This window comes from Rhynchophorus ferrugineus, unplaced genomic scaffold (genome assembly GCF_030347505.1).
Source record: "Rhynchophorus ferrugineus isolate W39M unplaced genomic scaffold, kcgeb_rfMv2 rfM5, whole genome shotgun sequence".
In the NCBI taxonomy this organism is placed as follows: Eukaryota; Metazoa; Arthropoda; class Insecta; order Coleoptera; family Curculionidae; genus Rhynchophorus; species Rhynchophorus ferrugineus.
This window is the reverse complement of record NW_027472584.1, coordinates 16689495-16712167: the sequence shown is the minus strand read 5'-3', so window position 1 is coordinate 16712167 and position 22673 is coordinate 16689495. Positions and strand designations below refer to the sequence as shown.

Below are 22673 nucleotides of genomic sequence, written 5' to 3'. Positions count from 1 at the left end.
CTTTCTGATATGAAAGCCCCACAAGAAAAACTCTAAGGGAGCTAAATCGCACGATTTTAATGGGTAATTTAGATCACCTTTGCGAGAAATAATCTTAGTAGAATATCGTTCATGCTGAAAAATCCATTTTTAGTCAAAATAAAACGTTCTCTAATATTCTATGGTATTCACCGTTCACGGAATGAAGAAATACGAACCAATGAAGTAGTCGACATAAAATATTCATCCAATAATATGTTTTTGTAGCTCATGTCATGTCATTCCATATAGAGCAACTACGTTTGTTAACATGGCCATTCATCCAAACCTACGTTTATAAGAAACTTATTTCTTATAAGAACTAGATTCTTAAGTTATATCCGAAAGAGCATCTAGAACACTCGGTTTGATAATTCAAGGATTTTGACGTGCTGTGATCATTTAACTTATGATTTGACATCAGTGGCTGAATAATAATACTGTACGGTACAGTTTTTCTGACATAAATAAGATTACGTGTTTTGAATTCCCTATTCCATCATTAAAAACATTGTCTATCGATATGGATCTCTAATATGTCACATTCATTAGTAATAGTGTGAATACTATTTACGCTTAAAAGTTGAAATTCTTTCATATCTATTGCATATTCAGTGATTTTAAACAGAACGTATGAAAATATGAAACTCATTTTGGACTTAATCACAAAATTTTGTTTCTCTCTCTGTTTGTGGGATAGTAGAGACACCAAAAAGCACTACAAAGTTAAGGGTTGACCAAAAAGAACTGACTTTGTTTGTGGTAAATCACACGTTAAATATGAAAACCTTATTCCACAAGAAAATATGATTATTCCATCATTACATATAAAACATGGTTTAATGAAATATTTTATCAATGCCATAGATAAAAATGGTAAACATTTTTGAACTTGAAAATCTTTTTTTCTAAAATAATTGATGCTAAATTAAATGAAGGTATTTTTGTTGGCCCACAAATAAGAAAACTTATATAAAACAATGAATTTTGATCTTACTGATGAAAATCTTACCGCGAAAGTGTTAGCTGCTTTTGTAAAACGATGGGGTGCAGATAGTCTTTAAAAATAGATTTCTTGCTTTCTAATTTCAAATGTTTCCCCTATAATCTTGGAATGGTGATTAACAAACAAGGTAAACGTTTTCACCAGGAAATAAAACAGATGGAAGAGCATTATTAAGGAAGATCAGAATATACGACCCATTTTTTCTATTTACCACTTAAACCTGAACAATTTTGATTTATTGTCTATTTCTAAATATGTATTACTATTTTTTATAAGATTAATAATATAAATAAATCAGTATGATTTAAAGTTTACATATAGTCTTTATTTAATTATAGTACTTTAATTTATCCAAACTTTAAAGTCATACGTGTCAGAAAAAATTCGTCTTCAGCAGATACAACTTGACGCAAAAAGCCATTTTATTTAAAGTTATAGAACAAAGTGTACACAGTGTAACCAACAAGTTCGTAAATGGCAGACACTAACTGCCAACTGTCTGCGCTTATTGAAAAATTATATATAAGTACAAACCTTTAAGTACTATAATAGACGACATAAATTTACAATAAGTCACAATTATTTACCTTTATTTGTAATTATTTACAATTAATTATAGCTTAAAGGCATTTGAATAATATGGCTGAAGGCTTACTGAGCTCTTCTTCTTCCACAATGTCTGATTTTTTTACTACCGAACCATTAATTTGGAATCAAGTAGTAACTAGTGAACTCTCTGTCTGAATGAGGAATGGATAAAATACAAACAGATGGAAGATTTATATATTTCACCAGTCCTTGATTTTGTATTAACATTGCTGATTTCGGAGGGGGAGCCAATCAAAAATAATACAGCAGCCGATTATTTGATTTGTAACCTCTCGCCAAATGAAATCAAAGCTGTTCATTGTTTTTTAATATTCAGCCAATTTTGTAATAAGTACATAAGCAACATTTATTTTGAGCATCCTACACCCCTATCTTCATACTACAATTATGCCAGTAAGCAGTCTTCACAAGGGGCATCAAAATCCATTTTTGTGGTGAAAGCATCTTTTCATCATAAATGTAATAAAATTTGTTGACTAAATAACACTCCACTTGAACAATTCAAAACAAGATACTACCAGCTCTTAATATTTTGTTAATTATAGACACTTAACAGGTGCACCAATTGCAAAAAGCACAGACAAGTAAAACCCACAGACTGAAAAGAAAATGTAAAATATAGAAAATATGTCACTTGTGTTTTTAAAACTAGAGCAAACCGATGCTTTTATGAAGATTTTTAATGCTTTTTAAATTCAGCAGATAAAATTTCAGCAGAATAGGTAACTATAATTTTTATTACTTCCTATAATAAATTGTTTTAACTAAATATTGGCAAGATAATTAAAAGTTTGCTAAATATAAATTGAACACATTTTATATTCTAAATTATATTTATTTCAAAAGTAAAACTCTATGTAAAAAATCATCTAATTAGTAAGTATTCTTTTCTAATTGTTAATTGTATTTATTTAGCTACGCTTCATTCATTGGAGAACATATCACCAACAGAAATAGATCCGCTAGCAACCGGTGTAATGAATAACATTAGCAGTAATGCTAAAGAAGCTTGTAGAGATATTCATTGTGATTTTGACGCAACTTGTGAATTAGGACCTGACAATTTCCCACGGTGCACTTGCAAATTTGATTGTGCCAGTGCCGTTTTGGCAAATCCATCATCAAAAAAACCAGTCTGCGCATCAGATTTTAGGATCTACCAATCTATATGCGCAATGAAAATGGAAGCTTGCCAACGACAAGAGGAGTTAAGGCTACGACCGCTCGAACTTTGCCAAGGTTTGATTAATACAAAACGTTGATCATTAATATGGATACAAGCTTTTAGTGTAAGAGCATTAAATAAGAAGGGATCTTTGCTAGTGATTTGACGCGTCTCAATTCACTTTACTTGTGGTCGAAAAAAATATCATTTCATTAAGTTAGCACCCTCCCTAACATCTCAATTTAGTTGGCGCTCATTTTCAGGAAAACGCTTTGATCTCGACTATAGGATAACTTGATAAGATAAAATGTTTAGTGTGGCATTTATGGGTCGGAGTTTTCGGTTAATGCAGAATAAATGCTAATATATATAAAATTGGATATTTTGCTAGATTGTTATTAAATTTAGTTCAATAATATTTTCCATTACATTAATAATCTTAAAAAATTATCGTATCATTTTGGAAATGAAAAGAAAGAACGAATAAAATTATTACTCAATTATCGTTATCTTCTTAACAAATATTTTTTATTTAGGACTAACAATTTTGGCATGTAATAATGCAATCGATATTAAAATGCCTTTTTAATTGCAACTGTAATATCAAATTCATTATTAATCATATTATTATGTGGGTGTCATTTACAATCGGTGCCTTTAGTGATTTTACACTAAGCTTGTATCCAACATTACACATTTTATGTATGTATATAAATATATATATATATATATATATATATATATATATATTATATATTTATATGTTATTATATATATGTATATATATATTATATATATATATATATATATATATATATATATATATATATATATATATATATATTTATATATATATATATATATATATATATATATATATATATATTTATATAGAGATATTTAATAGCATACTTTATATAAATTATATGCTACTATATTCTATATTAAAAATATAAAAACATCTACATATTGAAATGGAAAATGGAAAATATATATATATACACTTATTCCAATGAGTCCTGTTTTGATTCAGATGAACAGTGCCCGACCTAATTTAGAAAGAATTTTAGCGAATGCAGAACCCACTGCGCGCCCAATTAACTGAATTTTAACATTTTCAGTTTAATTTTAATTCTACTATTGAAGAGTATCTGAAGATTCACATACTTGATTGTAATTTGAACTTCTAAAATATCTTAATGTATGAAATACCTTTTGCAAAGACCGAAACAAATGGTAGACGAACGGGGCTAGGTCCGGACTATAGGGTGCATTACAGCTTTCCAGTTTTATCTCAGTTGTTGCCATTTGACTTAAGATGTAGATTATATGAAAAAAAAAGAAGCAGAATATGATGAAAATTAATCTCGTATCTCTATTTTCAACACAAAATTATTTTCAACAAAATTTTCCAAATAGTTAAAAAATCTGAGGTTGTCTACAATGTCTCCATTTTTATTCTAAATGAGAGATATGTTTTCTGGCAAACATAATATTATTTTCAGTTGGACTATATTGAAAGTAACAGATGAAAATATTCTTTAATTATATTTTTCTTGCCTTTCTGAAAGTGCGTTTAAAAATGTTTTTATAATTGATGAGTCCTGTTTTGATTCAGATTAACAGTGCCCGACCTAATTTGGAAAGAATTTTAGCGAATGCAGAACCCACTGCGGACCCAATTAACTGAATTTTAACATTTTCAAGTTTAATTTTAATTCTACTATTGAAGAGTATCTGAGCATTCACATACTTGATTGTAATTTGAACTTCTAAAATATCTTAAAGGGTTCGGGAAAAGTATGTTTTTCGAAGCGAATTTATCCTGATTATTATTTATTGATTTATCCTAAGCTCTAATTAATGGTATACCTATGTTATTTATGATGTTTTCCCACATTTCTAGAAAATATAGAGCATTCATTCTAGACAAAAAGCTGAACAAAGTGATTTTCTAAACCAGCTTTTCACCATTACGAGAGTTTTGCAAAGACCAAAACAAATGGTAGGCGAACGGGGCTAGGTCCGGACTATAGGATGCATCACAGCTTTCCAGTTTTATCTCAGTTGTTGTCATTTGACTTAAGATGTTTGTAGCGTTGTTATGATGGAACACAACGTCTATTTATCCATTGTGTCAGTTTTTAATCTCATGTTTTAACCTCCTTAGTTGTTGGCTCGTGATAAAAATATTCCTTACCTGTCCCACTAAACTCTTGGTATGATCTTCCTTGGTATCAAGCAGGATTTTATATCTATTTATGAAGCTTACCGTGAAATCGAGACAATATTTTTCAGTGATATAATTTTTGAGGTTTGAAAATGACTAGAGCAGCGACAAATGGAAACTGGCTCGTTTAATTTTTCAATACTAATTCTTGTCGATGCCAAATGTAGAGCTTCTTTTGGTTTATTCAAATAACTAATGCCGCGAGCTGCAATATGTCGTTATAGTTCGATATTTTTAAGAATTTCATTAATTCACTTTTGCACTGTCACTACCAATTTCATCTTCAACATCTAAATTTATGGAATTTAAACGAGCTAATCAATTTTGACACTAGAATTCATTTAAGCGCCCAATACCATAAATACTATACAATTTTCAGTGGGCTTGCGTGTATTGTCTCTTTTTTCGGAAAAAAAGAAGCAGAATATGATGAAAATGAATCTTGTATCTCCATTTTAAACACAAAATTATTTTCAACAAAATTTTCCATATAGTTAAAAAATCTGAGGTTGTCTACAATGTCTCCATTTTTATTCTGAATGGGAGATATGTTTTCTGGCAACCATAATATTATATTCAGCTGGACTATATTGAAAGTAACACATGAAAATATTCTTTAATTATATTTCTCTTGCCTTTCTGAAAGTGCGTTTAAAAATGTTTTTACAATTGGAGTACTTACTCCTTGGTAAACGTGTATTATTTCGAAAATAATAAGCATTATTTGCCTTAATGAATAGCACCCGATTAGTTTTTTGATAGAATTTAATTTTGTTTACTGTAAAATCTTGAAATAAATTTAGGTATAATCTTTTTATTTTAGTTAATTTCAACAACTTGTTAAAAAAGCTTTGATTTTGATTATATGGGCTATATAAAATTGTTCGTAGTAAAATAATATAAGATTAACAATGATAATATTTATAACACACACAATTAGAGTATTTTATTGATATTTCTAGTCTCTATAGAAACTCTCCCATATATTTTTGATTAAAATTATTTAATAAATCATAAAAAATAATAACAACTGAAATCATGTTTACTTAACATTACCTAAAAAATCTTCAAAAGTTTTCCAAATGATGAAAATTAAATTTCTGTAAAAATATAAAACACAATTTAAACTACCCTATCTTAATTTCAAGAGCCACAATAAGTAAATTACCCTTTTTATGATAAAGTAAACAACGTACTAGTAAAGCCCACTCCGTTTTAATAATTGTGAACGAGATATTTTCATGTTTGCTTGTGTACGTCGGCTAAAAATTGCACGAAATTAACGCATTTCAACTTATATGAAGATTTAGATTTCAGAGACCTTTAAAACTAAATTAAAATTAATGGTTTCAGCTAGTGTAATGACGTTATACGAAACTAAAAGCGTAGTTTAGTTATATTATACGTTGTGTTCTCATAGGGATGGAGGTTAAGCCATGCAAAGGAGAAAAACCAGTTACGGATCCCGTCACAAGAAGGGAACTGGATTGTGGTAATGGGCCTTTTAGGCAGGATTGCCCTTCAGGCACTTATTGCCATCAAACGACAAGATTCTCTAGATGCTGTCGCAAAGGTAAATTGATCTACTTTCATTAATGATACGTAATTATAACCAGATCCTATTTCCAAATATTTTATATCAATAAATATCTAACTGATTTTTTTAGTTATTTTTAATTTTTATTTGTTAAATCACAAGTATTATATTTTAGATGAATATTATATTAATTCAAATCTAAAAATTGCAGTTTTTTAAATATAAGCTTCTTAAAATTAAAAAAAGTAATAATTACTCATTGTTTATTATTTAGATTCAATCGAAGGTAATGCATGATTTTATTTTAGAGTTATTCTATTTTTAATTGAATATATATCAACGATTTCTGACATGACGACATTTCTTGTGTGACCTGAATGTTTGACGTCACCATATTATTTATGGAGCCTTTTCTTGGTTGCGGTAATAATTTTTCTGCGCAAAAAATAACGTTAAATTTTCTTTTTTTCCAATTTTGTCTTTTTCCAATTTTATTAAAATTTCAAAAGTTGTCTGCTACCAATTGGTGTCAAAGACAAACTAAATAACGCAACTTGGTTAAAATATCACAATAGTTATTGCACAGGAAATCCAAAAAGACACTGATTTATCAAACTTCACTCGTAGATGGAACCATTTTATTTTAAACATTGCACACCACATTTCACAGATATCCTCCCCAGAATTCTACAGTTTGTGCCAGTTATGAAATGGGTACAGTTTGAAGGACTTTTATTTTATTTGAAAACTACTTTATTTAAATAGAAAGAAGAGATGTAGTAAATCAACGACCGAGACAACACTGTTATCCCAATCATACTAAAACTAAACTGCACTAGTAGTGATATATAATATTTAGTCCAAGAATGCTGGAAAATGGTCATTTCAACTGCCAGTTTAAACATAACAAATAGTTTGATTTAAATGTACCTTTATAAGTGGATATCGTGTTAATAATTGAATGTCATTATTATTAGTAGAATGATGTATTCAAAAATAGGAGATGTAGTGGAAAGTTTGCATCGCTCTGGTCGTCTATCAACGTTATCAAATGAAATGATAGTTAACTCTATTAAAGTAAGAGAAATGGTGATTTTTTGGAGAAAAAACTCTTGGATATTACACCACGATGAGGCAACATCTTATTATTAATCTGCAAGAATTTTTTACAATTACAAACCATGTCATGTTTAATTGGCAGGTTTAATTTTTTAATAAGTATAAATCAAGTGAACTGATTAAAGTATGAATCAAATATTATAAACCAAAGAATGCTACATATGTTTGTTGTTATTAATAAACGTATTTTTGCTATAAATATTTTTCTTAAGAAAATACTTACGTAAATATCCCATTTTTAGTATTCATTTATAGCGTGAGTAATCTATTAAAGCTTTATCATAAAATTCAATTATCGATATACAATTTAGTTGTTTGTTCTATGATCTTTTTTCTGATATTTTTGTTGATATTTAGATATATATTTTCGCAACTACTACTCGTATTATTTGTTCTGAATATGGTGTATATATAAAAAATATCAATTAATTTTGAAAGATTTTTTCTAAGCTCATGATGATATTATGAAAATAATTATATTTCTGTTACCATTTCAGTAACACTAGAAAAAAGGAAACGAGTTAGCTTAGTTTTATCAAAATGACCAAAGTATGTGACATTGCGTCTAGCTCTTCAACTTTTTACCTTACCTTTTATGACCTCTAAGTCTAAGCAGATTAGTTGCAATCAATAATATGTAACTGTCGTTAGAATTTTTAACTAGATTACAATCAGTAATAATGATTTTTCATAGAGTTATTTATGGTAATCAAGTTATATTTGACCGATTTTACAAATTCGTTTGAATCGGGATCTGTTATGCTGTGCCAGCTTCACAAAGCCGCAACTAGATAACGTTCATAAGAAGTATTAATGGTTTTGGTACAAGAAAATGACTTTATTTTACTCGCTATTGCTTGTCTATTTTTACAACTTGTCGATGAAATCGTTGAATTGATGCTAATAGATTCTTGCAGTTATAGTTCTATTTAGTTTGGTGCACCATATGCACAACTATACTTTACAGACATAAGTTTCCTGTCTCTATATCTATGTAGATGGCTCTTCTTCTTCTTCGTCTTTTCCTGGTGAGTAATAAAATGACGATATTATAACGATTTGAAAATGACATTTTTAATCAATTCGTGGGCTAGCGTGTTTTCTTCCTCTAAAATATAAACGGTCAGAGTAGTTGGTATAGTATATTTTTAAATATAATTAGAAATCTTCAGTTTACTAACTAAGTTTTATTTGATCTAGACTCATCAACTGCTAAGCGGAAAGATCTGTGAGAGTTTGGTTTTTATCCGTAAGCCTTGAAACTCATTGCCTCCGAACTATTTTGTCTCTCCTAGTTGTTCTTTACATAAAAATCACCACTTTTTCATTGAATCATTGAAATCAAAATCGGCATTTGGGATATGATGAAGCAGTATCACCATCTTCTAATTCTTCTGCCATCGAGCAGATTCTAATAATGTTTGATGGACAATAAATTAACAACAAAGTTAAAGAATGTCGAAAATACAGTTTAAGGGTTCAAATGCGTTAAATTTAACTTTTTCTCTGGTTAGTTGCAATTAGTATTACATTATGTTATGTTGTGTTTTTATATCTGTATGTGGTTCATACAAATCAGTATATGCTAAAAATTTGTTTTTCTATGTAGCGTCTTACAGAAACATTTATAAATTTCTAAGCATATTTGCTCATTAATAAACAAAAACAACTATAAATACTTTGAGTGTTTATAGTTTAACGGCAAACATTACCAGTTTTAAATCATTAACGGTATCTCCAACGTAACAATAACAAAAAGTTTTTGTAATTTTCTGACATACTGTGAAACAACCCCCGTAAAATTTAAAGAGTAAACTTTTCAAAAAGTCATTAAATGCAGCTTGAAGTTGGGCTTCACGTATTTTAATAAAAACTTGGTTAAAAACTTTACCACTAAGCTTGTCTACGATATCACAAATTATTAATCTTTCTAAACAAGTGATTTTTTTCCATGACGAAACATTCTAATTAAAATAACTTTTATGCTAGTATTTTCTTTCTAATAATGGCGTTATATTACGTTTTGCCAAAGAACCGTTTATTTAGTTTATTTTCCCGAAGGATTTATGTAGCTAGCTTATTTATTATGATTTATTGTCCTGTTTATATAAACGTCTTTTTTTTCAGATAATAATTTTATTGAGAAGAAAAGTTGTGAGGATGGTTGGTACGGCTGTTGTCCAGATGGAAAAACCCCCGCACAGGGACTAAACTTTGCCGGCTGTCCACAATCTTGCGGCTGTAATAAACTGGGCGCTTATTCCGAATATTGCGACCCAAAAACCAACAAATGCAGATGCAAGCCGGGAGTAGGTGGTGAAAAATGCGACAGATGTGAACCTGGATATTGGGGATTGCCGAAAATATCATCGGGCTTTAAAGGGTGTTTACGTAAGGAGCTCGATGTGTATATAGTTACTAGCTGAACTAATATTGGCTTTTGAAATTTCAAATTTACGAATATTTGCACAATATGGCAAATAAAAATATACCTATACCTAACTTCTTTATATGATAGAAAACGTCGAGCAATCAATGCGATTTTCCGAGGGAAGTTTATTCTTCTTTTTTATTGGGAAATTTAAAATTTCATATTTTTATCATGTCTGATTTTATGTAAACGCAATGCGTAAACATAACATTTAATTTGGGATTATTTATTAGACATCCTAACAGATTTAATTGAGATTATAATTACCTAAATATTAGGATAAATTCAATTCCTTTTTTCTTAACTAAACAATATTTTACTCAGATTGTATGGTTCTTATATTTATAATTTAGACAACTTTTGTTCAACTTCATCGACAATTTATTCATAATTTTATGGTTTTAATAGGTAAAAAGCCGTTATAATACTCTATCATTAACATATTCCATAGAATATAACATATATCATTACTGCAAACTTTGAAATATTTATTCTTATTTAGCTTGCGGATGCTCTATATTTGGATCTGTCAGAGATGACTGTGAACAAATGACAGGCAGATGCGTATGTAAACCTGGCGTACAGGGTCAAAAATGTACAGTCTGCACCAGTCATAATAAAGTTCTTGGTCCAAATGGATGTATATCCGGTAAGTATTTTTACCGCTATTAGTTTTATATATTTTCATACATTATCACATATATTATAACAGACATATAATCTTGAAATATGGGAATAAAATATTTCTATATTCAATGTAATTTGCATCTTGCTTAAATTATGAGTTATTATTTAATTTTTCTATGACGCTGAGGGTTTTTATTTATCACAAGCCATTTATTACACCATTCAATCCTAATAATCCGTACTTGCATATGACAGTCCGTACCCAAGACCATAACAGTTTCGCGATATGGTACGTCCTTCCTTACAAACAACAGCTTACCAGTTATTACACTATTCCGTTATTATTGAATTTTTTTCAGCTACTTGGTTCAGTAATTTAATACATTAAAAAATTTTAATATTACTTGAAGAAATGTATTCAAATGCAAGGAAATGACAAAATATATTTTAATTCATAAAATAATATTGTCCTATCGAATGATAGTACTTATTGAACATGCTAGTAATTTTGTAATGAATTTCACTCAAGATCTTAATACAGTAATGCCAAAAAAAAATAATAAAAAAAACCGACAATAACAGGTCAATTGAAAAGTGCCCGGCCTGACACATAGATGGCGCTACTATAATTGAAACCATATATTTTAGTTACCGCTAAGTCTCAAAAGATGGTTGTATAAATTTGACAGCTATCGGATCATTAATTTGTGAATTATAACATTTTAAGTGAAGAAACTTTTGCAATTGTGAAAATAATGAATAAAGAGGAATTTCGCGTGTTAATAAAATATTGCTTTTTGAAGGGAAAAAATACAGTTGAGGCAAAAACTTGGCTTCACGCTGAGTTTCCGAACACTGCCCCAGGAAAAATCAACCATCAAGAATTGATATACTAAGTTTAGACGTGGTGAAATGAGAACCGAAGACGGTGAACGCAGTGGACACCCAAAAGAGCTTGTTATCGACGAAAACATTTAAAAAATCCACAAAATGATTTTGAATGACCGTAAATTGAAATTGAATGAAATAGCAGACATTCTACAGATATCAACTGAAGGTGTACGTCATATCATTCACGAATATTTGGGTATGAGAAAGTTCTGCGCAACGTGGGTGCCTCGCGAGCTCACTTTTGGCCAAAAACGACGACGAGTTGATGTTTCGGAGCTGTGTTTGAAGATGATCAAGCATAATAAATCCGATTTTGTGTGTCGATAAGTGACAATGGATGAAACATGGCTCCATCATTTCACTCCGAAGTCCACTCAACAGTGATCCGAGTGGACTGTATACGATGAACCCACTCCAAATCCTGGGAAAACGCAACAGTCGGTTCGCAAGGTTATCGCGTATGTATGGAATAAAATAATTTTCATTGACTACCTTGAAACATGAAGAAATAGCCGAAAATGGCCGTATTTGAAGAAAAAGAAAGTGCTGCTTCACCAAGACATTGCACCGTGACTAAAATCCATGAATTGAGGTTCGAATTGTTTTCTCATCCACCGTATTCTCCAGGTCTATCCCCCAGCAACTATTTCCTGTTCTCAGATCTAAAAATAATGCTCACTGGGAAGAAATTCTCGTCGAATGAAGAGGTAATCGACGAAACTGAGGTCTATTTTGAATCAAAAAACAAATCGTGCTACAAAAATGGTATCGAAAAGTTGGGGGGTCGCCATAATCAGTGTATCACCCTTGAACGGAATTATGTTGAATAAAAAAAACTAATTTTTCCAAAAAAATATATTTTACTATGGGAGGCCGGGAGCTTTTCAATTGACCTGTTAAAACAGTTAAGTTATGATTTGTTTCACTGAAATGTATTAAATATATTTGGTAATATAACAAAAACACTTCGTTAAATTTTAGCCCCATCACAATTGCCACCCTCACTTTTAATTATTAGTTTATAAAATGTATTCATTCTTTTTATTAACTTATTTAAGTATTCAGAGTACAGAGTCTTCCATGCACTCACGTGTATATTTCTATGACGTTCATCTCATACTAATTCAATAGGAAAGAGCTCTGGCGATTTAGATTGTCATTTCTTCTATTTCGAAAGAAAAATTCTTCGTATTTTCTCTTTGTTCTGGGAACCCTGACATAATTTTAACAATATTTTAGGGTCATTGCCTTGTTGAAAAATTTTGGACAAGTTTAAATGTTTTAACTTTCTTTTTGTTTATGTGTTTGTACTTTATTCCGTTTCCTATCAGTTTTTATTATATGGCCGGATTTATTATTACCAAAGCATTACCAAGGCATGTGAATTTTGCCTCATCAGACCACAGCACATTTTTTCAGTTTTTTTTCAGTGTTCCTGTGTTTTAGCTCACTTCAGTCTATTTCTCTTATGATGGAAGTGAGCTGTTTTATTATGAAATTATAAACTTATATATAAAAGATTAGATCATATTAAGAATAAAAACAATTAATAAAATCGCCCATTTTAAGACAGACAGTTGATAAAAAAAACTAGTAATTTTGTTGAATATTGCTATAAGCATATTCGCAAAAATAATATAATACTAGCAGTCTGTTACTAACATTATAATAAGTATATGAATATAATTACGTAATGTACCGTAAATATTCATTACAGTGTTTTCATGTTAATTAAAAATATTGTGTGTCCAAACTTTTGAATTGTAGTGTACGCTAAATAACTTTTAAACAAAACGTATTTTTTCTATTCATATCAAGTGTCAATTAACATACATTTGATACATGATTTTTTTTTAATTCCTATTCGTAAAACGAACAAATTGAAAGAATGTAATATGCAGTTATTAAAAAGTGCACGTACCTAATAAAGAGATATTTATTCAAGAGCATTCAACACATCAAACAGAAATTACACACATTTCGATGTTTGGCCTTTTATTTTCCTATTTACTCATTATGTGTTAACCATATTGGTCTATGTATATACGTATGTAGTAATTGAACAAAAGATGAAGTACGCAAATAATGAATGGCTTTCATTGTATTATTAGGTTTCCCATTTTGCGATTCAAAATAAGGCACGCAATTTGCGTTTTATTTTAGTGAATTACAAATGAAATCTACTACAAACTACCTTCTAGGCTATTTTGATTCGTAGTATATATTGTAGAAACAAAAGAAATTTTAATTGAAATACGTGATGTATAAACACAATAAAAATATAGCGTGTATTTCAACTTGCATTGTGTCAATTCCGCAAGACTATATTTCAGTGAAGAATACATTGAAAAGAAACCTCTTATATTGTCATAAAACTTTTGGAACATTTATCAAAATTCAATTTACTGATATTTAAACTATTTAAAGTATTTGGAAAAGTTTCACCTCACTAAATGTTTGATGTATTACGACAGTTGTAGAAAACTAAAAGTAGTATAAATCGATTTTGTATTATCTTCGCAAAGTTGAGAAGAATTGTTTGTTCATTCCATTTTACGAAAATATTTTGTTGCAGTTCATCAATAAGACAAAGTATGCTTTAATGTGGATTTGCGTTTTTTATTTAACATGTTTAAACTATTTTTTAAATCCATTTTCTCAATTCTAAATCTAACCGATTGACAAGCAGTTCTTTAATTAAATTTTATCAAAACTTTTTATATGAAACTAGTTTTAATATTACCATATTAACTCTAAAATTTAATTCTCATTATTTCATTAAGTGTTTTTAATTGAATCTATGTTTTTCTATATATAATAGTGTATCAAAAACACTTGTTGTTTGTAAATTTTTCACCGTAAAGTTTAACAATTTTAAGAAGAAACAAGTTTCAATCTAAAGTATGATCCTTTCGATTAAAAATCGTTTACCACAAATCTTGCTTTCTTACAATATAATTGAACATTATTACTGTAACAAAGGCTAGCTTGTTAAACCTTGTCTTCACAGGAACTATTCAATTGTTATCATGTTCAATACGCTCGCGAAAATGACGAACGAAACTAAACGATTTATAACTATAAAACTTTTCTATAATGGTTTATTTCATACGTTTATTCCAGAGATCTTATTCCAGGGTCTCTAAAATAAGGTCCGTCCATGACAGCTATCGGATATCAGAATATCTTTTTTATCTTAACTCATGATTTAAATGATGTAAGCTTATTGAATAGTGTGAGCAGGCGCGTTTATAGAAAGTGATTCGTCGATATGGCTCGATATTAATAAGAATTACATAAAATTTTCTAATAATTGGTCAGCCTTGATGATGTTCTTCTTTGACGCCGACATTTACAAAACGAAAACAAGAATACCAATTTTTCTTCTGAGCTTCACTTAAGCACCCTTGACAAAAAACTAAAATACGGTGAAGTTGACCCCCTGGAACTTGCATTTTAGAATCACAGTAATGTTTGACTGCATAAACCAATGATGCCATCTTTATATCAAGAATATTATGTAGACTGTTATATTTTGAATATGCTATAATATGGCTTTGTTGAATAAGTATTAGTATAGACTATCCAAAGTAGCGGTGAATTCATGTCATTCCAATTTATGATGCCAAAACGTCGAAATATTGCCGGATTTAACTTTGAGATTTTACCTAATTTAGTTTGTTTTAACTTGGATATAGAATATTTTAATATAAATAAAATAATGATACAATAATATTATAAAATATAATATATTTTAACATTGTAGTATATCTGATGGATATATTATAGATGGGCTTAAAATACAGTTTAATAAACAGCCACAATAGTTTGTAGATTAGAGTTATTTTATTATATCTAGAATGAACTATTTTCTAAACCACTTATGGAGTCTTAATTAATAACTGTACAACTAAGTAACGTGTTTTGTTTTCATTAGAGAACATATTTACCATTTTATGTTTAGTTCTTGCCTCCTTCGTTGCTGCGTTTTCTGGCCAAATCTTTTCAATATCATTGTGTTTCTCCTTAGTTTCTTCTGTTAGTAAAAAACAGTAAATTATATCAAACACAATTGAACATCTCATTTATATTTAACAACTAACAACTTGAAATACTCACTCTTTAACAAGATATATTTAAAACTTAATTTATATTTTGATAGCCATTCCTTAATGCTTTTGCTGGCCACTTGTTGGAATTATTTTGTTGGATTCCTGTTTCTAACATGAAGAACAATATACTTGCAATAAAAGGTTATTCTAACTTTTACCTTTTCTATCAACTTTTGTTATATTTACATACTTTTTATTAGCGTCTGGCCAAGAGTGGCCTTATTTTTTATTTTGAAATAACCATGTCTGTACACAAATTAAAATAACAAGTATCCTTTTAAACAAAATGTCTGGAACTTGCATTGGACCTCTTCGTTGGTTATCTTTATATTATTTAACTCGTATGTTTCTTAACAATGTTTGAAGTGATGTTCCGCACTTGCTGCATATCCTTAAGTTTCCTCTGCAATAATTGTATTAAATTATATTTATATCAAAAAAAAGTACTCCCCTTTTTATACATTTCATAAATTTAATCTTGAATAGAACTAACATTAAGGTAGACACTTTCTTGTCAGTGAATCCAAAATTATTTTATTTTTCTTTTATTGATAGAGTTTGGTAACTGTGTCCATACTAACGTCATATATATTTGTGATAACAGAGTTATCACAAATATTAAGCAGCGATTTGATGTTTATCAAAACAAACAATGCACCAAAACAACGTTGCCGACTTATAACATCTTATTATAATTAAGATTTTGAAGATTTATGCAAATATTTGGCAACCGAACGACTTTTGCAAGCTGATTCGTTTACATGTCCGAGCATACCAGAGAGCATTTTATCTCTTTTTAGCTAGAATAAAATGAGAAGGACAATAATGTGTACATTAGACATTTTGATGGCGAAAACTCACTGCTTTTTGGATACACTATAGATATATACGATCGACTTAGAAGCCATATCTGTTAAGAAAGGACATAATTACTTTTACCCCAACCTTAAATTTTATATACATAATAAGCAATATATATTGTTAATCACAATAATTATTTCATATAGTTTTTATACAGTTTTATTTATAATTAATTATGATTATCGTCATAGATGTTATTATCTGATAAAATCTTTAAGTAAAAATACCAAAGTAAATAACGAATTCCCATGATTTTTTGAAGCCATCTTTAGACTTACAAGACGACAAGAATAATTACAATATAACACAGTTATATAACCGGAATATATTCCAATTTGATTTGAAATGTAAAAGAATCCTAATCAACTCTACAATGCAGACTTTTTACCGTCTAATATTCTATAGCGGATCTAACGACAACCCCTCCAGCGACGTGCAAAGAATTGACATGCTACTTCGGAGCAACATGCGTCGAAAAGAACGGCTTTGCAATGTGTGAATGTCACGAACAATGCCCCGTCAACAATGAAATGCAGGTACGCTTTCGGAATACATTTTTTCATCTTCACCATTCCACTGAAATATTTTTACCACTTCCCGACACTTGAACGCAAATTTTTTTTTTTTTTTATTATAATTATATACATTGTTACTAGTCGTTGCCGACTAACCTACAATTTGTCCTTATAATAGCTTAAATCTAGGTATATATCTAATAGGACTCATCAGTCCTACATAGTCTCTAACATAATAATAATTGTTTTAACACTTTGAGTTTTTTCTAATGCACCTCACTGCACTACACTACAACACACTACACAAGTTCAAATGGTTTGGTCCTTTTGAGTCTGCGTCCGGTTTTGGTGTTGTCCAAGAGTTGTAATACTTCGAAATTAACATGAGAGTGAAGTCTCTCCTCATGTCTCTTTGCAATTCTTTTAATTTCTTGATTGACAGTCGGTATCTGAAGATCTCGATGTAAATAAATGGTCCGGTAATATCTGGGTGCACCTACGATGCTTCTTAGGACTTTGTTCTGGAAAACTTGTATTAGATTTATGTTGCTTTTTGCGGAACATCCCCATAATTGTATTCCGTATGTCCATATAGGTTTTAATATTTGTTTATATAGAAGTAATTTATTATGTATAGTTAATTGAGATTTTCTTCCAATTAGCCAATACATTTTTCTATATTTTAACTCAAGTTCTTTTCTTTTCTTTTTGACATGTTCCTTCCACCGTAGTTTTGCATCAAGTGTCATTCCGAGATACTTAGCATTATTGCTGTATGGTATGACAGTGTGGTTTATGGTCAATGGTGTAAGCGCGGCCTGTTTATAGGTGAATTGAACATGCACAGATTTGTTTTGGTTAATTTGTATTTTCCAGATTTGGGTCCATTTATTTATAGCGTCAGTAGCCTGTTGTAGGTTTCGGGTTGCTTCTTCGCTATTGTTTCCGACAGCAAGAATAGCAGTATCATCAGCAAATGTAGCCATTGTAATGTTTTCGATTTGTGGTATATCACATGTATAAAGTAGGTACAGAATTGGCCCCAGTACACTTCCTTGTGGTACACCTGCTTTAGCTTCTTTTATTGTAGAGTAAGCTTCCTCTTGTTTCACTCTAAACATTCTGGCTGTGATGTAAGATTTTAATAGTTCGGTGTGTTGCTTCGGTAATATTTTCTGTAGCTTATGGACGAGGCCTTTGTGCCATACCTTGTCGAAAGCTTGTGCTACATCTAAGAATACAGCTGAGCATACTTTATTATCTTCATAGGCTTTTTCAATAACATCTGTTATTCTATGCACTTGATCAATCGTTGAATGTTTGGTAATAAACCCAAACTGGTGTGTTGGTATTAGGTTTTTTCTCTCTATAATTGGTTTTAATCTTTTCAAGAGGAGCTTTTCAAATACCTTAGCTATCATCGGTAACAGTGAGATAGGTCGATAAGCTTTTATATCATTTGGTGATTTTCCAGGTTTTGGAACCATTATTATTTCAGCCATTTTCCAAACGTCTGGGACATATTTCAGTCGAAATGCTGCATTGATTAAGTTAGTGAGCTTTATAATACCCTTTCTTGGCAGATTGTGCAGCAATTGCCCTGTTATTAAATCATAGCCTGGTGATTTATTTGGCTTGATGTTAGTTTTAATAACGTTGGTGACTTCTTTCGGAGTTGTTAATTGAATTGTCGAATTTTCGCCGTCTATGTCCGGTAAAGTATGTTCAATTTCACTTTCGTTTGGTTTGAAAGTTTTCTCTAAATGGTCAGCGAATGCTTCTGCTTTCTCCAGGTTGCTGCGTGCCCAACTTCCATGCATGTTTCTTATCGGAGGACTATGTAGACAGGATCGTTTTAGGTATTTAGTGGCTTTCCAGAGCGAATAGTCTGTGTTCTTGTCGTCTGTTAAATTTCGTAGATAGTTATTTATGGAATTGTTTTTAATTTCCAAAATTTCCCTCTTCAACCTTTGTGTTATGTTGTTTAAGATATTCTTATTTTCAGGTGACTTGAACGCAAATAAATTAAGATTTTTCTCTCTTAAACCGTAAATAAAGATTTTCGGAATCTTTCTCAATATATCGCATTCAAGTTAAATAATTGAAATATTTATTGTGTCAAACTTATTAAATTCTGATTGAAACTGTATTTATATTCTTCATGTATCAATCAGTAACTTGCACATTTTTTATGATTTTGGAAGACTAGCAAGTGGTAACAATGTTTTTATATTCTGTTATCCGAAAATAATCTCGGTTTTGTATAAGTATAAAATAAAATTAGATATACTAACAGGAAAATGTTATGCTTATTGTTTTTTTTGTTCGCGATGACAAATAGTGTCAGTTTATTTTGTTGAAAATTTACTAACTAAGCTTAGAATTATTTTGAAGCAATAGCATCTTAACATATATATTGTGCAAAGCGTTCACCACTAGTTAAATATAGTCTTCAAGTTGTTTAGACGATGTACCAGGTGTACCGGAAAGGAAAAATAATGGAAAAACGTATTATACATATTACCCATCTTTCGGGTAATTTATGGATGCCATCCCAAAAAAAATTGTTTGCAGTCTGAGCAAAACCATTCATCGAGCCATTTTCTAAGTTCTTCGAAATTGGCGAAGTGCTGCTCTACAAGCGCGTGTCTCATTGATGCGAGAACTTAATAGTGGGGTGGGACAAGGTCTGGAGAGTACGGCGGATGCGATAATATGGACTGTCCAAGTACTTTCAACGCTTCCTTGATCGGTTTTGCTTTATGAGATGGCGCGTTATCGTACTGTAAAATCACTTTACCATGTTTTCAGGTTTTTTTTATCAGAATGGAGGTTTTCCGATCAGTGTATTGTTCAAATTGATAATTTGTGTTCGGTAACGAGCACTACTAACTGTTTTTAATAGTTAGTTTTAATATTTTTTAATAGTTTGTAATATACCATTTCACTCTGGTCCCGCCAAGCACCATCATTATTTGAGTTCAGGTTTTCAAATTAATCCGCTTTCCATTACCCATCACTATTCGATGCAGAAATGATTTCCGATCATGTCATTGAAAGTGCATTTCACAAACGATGTTTCCATCTGCCTGTCATTCCATTGATTTGTCACTCATCTTCCCGTCTTTTGGATTTTTCCCATTACTCGTAATCGGTCGCTAATCGTTTCTTCGGCTACATTTATTCTTGCAGTTTCGTATTTTCAAACTTTTGCGGTCCACATTCCAGAACATCCTTTGTCTTGCACATCGAAATCACTACTTTTGAATTTTTGAAACTTCTCGTCACATGTTTTTGAGGCCAGAGCATGCTGATTGTAAGTTTGTACCAGTAAGCGATGACTTTCAGTGGCTTTTTTTTTATTAAATAAGAAAAGTAATGCATGCCGCAAGTGCAATTTTTCCGCTACGAACTTAACATATTCAAAGAGGTATAAATCTACGGAAGAATTATTTTTGTAAAATTTAACATATATAGCTTTTAAAGATTGATATCAGTACAATAAAATGACGTATGTGTAAAATAGTAATATTGAAAACTTAAGCGCCTAACATCTGTTAGAAAAACCGGTAATGACTTTCCAGCACACCTGGTATTTATTATTTATATCGGAAAGCAATACAATTATCAACCATAGTAAACATATTAATTTATATAAAATCTCTCCTTACGTTGTTTAATGTTTTTTTAATGAATGAGACTTTCTTGAAAACAATAAATTGAATAAGACAAATTAAATCTAACATTTCCACAAAAATATTTTTATTTAGTTACATTAAAACACAGAATTTTTTCAAATCAGAATCCACTTGAATGAGCAATTTGACATGCTTCTCTAATAGCGAAACAGATTTTAAAAGTGCGTCATATCAGTTAGTTCAGTTTGAATAATGGTCTTAAAAACGTCTCCAGTTTCACAAAATAATTAAGATTACAACCTTTCTAACTGTATCTAATGAGGCAATTTTAGCCGCATTCACTTTTATCAGTTCACTTCTTATTTTTGTATATAGTTAACTATTTCTTTTTGGGTTTAAATTAACTGCAGAATATCTGGAAATCTTAGACGCTGACGTATTAGTAGTTCACATTATTTATTCATTTTCATTTACCTCATAACTCGAATTTTTGAAGGTTTCCTTATACTTATTTTTTATCAATTGACTTGATATGATACTTTTAAGCAGTGAACTATTAAAGTTAGGTTATGTCATCATATTAGTGTTGAGCATCTTTCACATCATCAGTGATTGTTATTTTTTAAGAAAGCTATATTCTGAGTAACATGCATATCGTAAGATTTATATTAATATTTGTTGTCATCTGTGGATTATAATGGTTAGATGCCATCTAAATATAATTGATAACATATATTAAAAGAATGGGTTAGATAAAACCGAGATTACTTTCTTACACAACAATTAAAATATTTTTAATTCCTTTCTTTTAATTTCTTATAATAATATTAATTAATAGATATATGATTAGAGAGATATTAACAGCATATTATGTTATCTGAACTAATATGTTAAATTATTTAGATCGTATGTGGCAGCGATGGGCAAACTTATAACTCACCCTGTGAGTTAAATGAACTAGCATGTAGACTTCAAAAAGACATCGTTGTTCAAGCTTTCGGAACTTGTAAGGGTAAGTCTAATATTTGTAGCCAGCCTCGAACTCAGGATGATGGTAAAATATTATTTTAATTATGTTACGAGTATGTCGTAAGTTATATGTTACAATAAAAACACAATTAAAGTTATTGTGTTAAAATATTTCCAATTAATAAAAACTTCAGTTCCAGTTCCTAATACCTTATATTAAACTTTAGTTGTGCTTATATTTGAACCTTTACAAAAGATATTTTGCATATAACCTAATCGCAATTTTGTTCTACTTTCTTACAGATGACATGATACCTGGAACTGATTGGCCGCTACGTCGTTATACCCCCCTCCAGTTTACACAACCCGATGAAATCAATTCACCTCTATCGAAATCTACCAGACATTTGCTAGTTCCTGATCAAAGGTTCTATTATGGAGGTGCCACAAAACCTCTAAGTTCAGATATTAAAGATACCAAGGGTGAGACAATTTCAAACTTATTTAAGTACTGATCGGTACCAATTAATACATAATTGATCTAGTACTAACTGAATTAACAAAACAACTATATGTAACTAGAAGTAGAGTGACTAATAAACGATCTTAATCAATAAAGAAAACATGTGTTAATGTAGCATTTTATATTCCTTTAACGGTGTTGGGATTCTGTAAAAGTTTTTGAAGGTTCACAATTAAATGAAAAGTACACATAAGTGGAACAGTACACAAATCTGTTGCAATGACTGAGCAACAATCGTTTACATTAACATTTTAGATAATGTTGCCTTTTGGACACCAAAAAAATAAGAAAGTTATTATTCTTTTATTAGTTCTAACATCATTTCCCATCAATCTATAACTGTTACAGGATAATATAAATGAAGTGGCCAAATGGGAACTACGACCAGACAAGTAAATTTTTCACCTTCATGACGCTAAAAT

The 22673-nt window shown here is 30.2% G+C and overlaps 1 protein-coding gene across 5 annotated transcripts in view; it reads left to right on the top strand.

Annotated features, from left to right (window-relative positions):
* Positions 1 to 22673, top strand: part of LOC143197307 (agrin) — a 507226-nt gene that overhangs the window by 414580 nt on the left and 69973 nt on the right. For all 5 annotated transcript variants that reach the window (XM_076405663.1, XM_076405662.1, XM_076405660.1 and 2 more), the window contains 7 exons: positions 2549 to 2872; positions 6449 to 6601; positions 9812 to 10075; positions 10618 to 10764; positions 17012 to 17142; positions 21663 to 21771; positions 22032 to 22211. In XM_076405663.1, the coding sequence (XP_076261778.1) occupies positions 2549 to 2872; positions 6449 to 6601; positions 9812 to 10075; positions 10618 to 10764; positions 17012 to 17142; positions 21663 to 21771; positions 22032 to 22211 (1308 nt within the window). The remainder of the gene's footprint in view (positions 1 to 2548; positions 2873 to 6448; positions 6602 to 9811; positions 10076 to 10617; positions 10765 to 17011; positions 17143 to 21662; positions 21772 to 22031; positions 22212 to 22673) is intronic.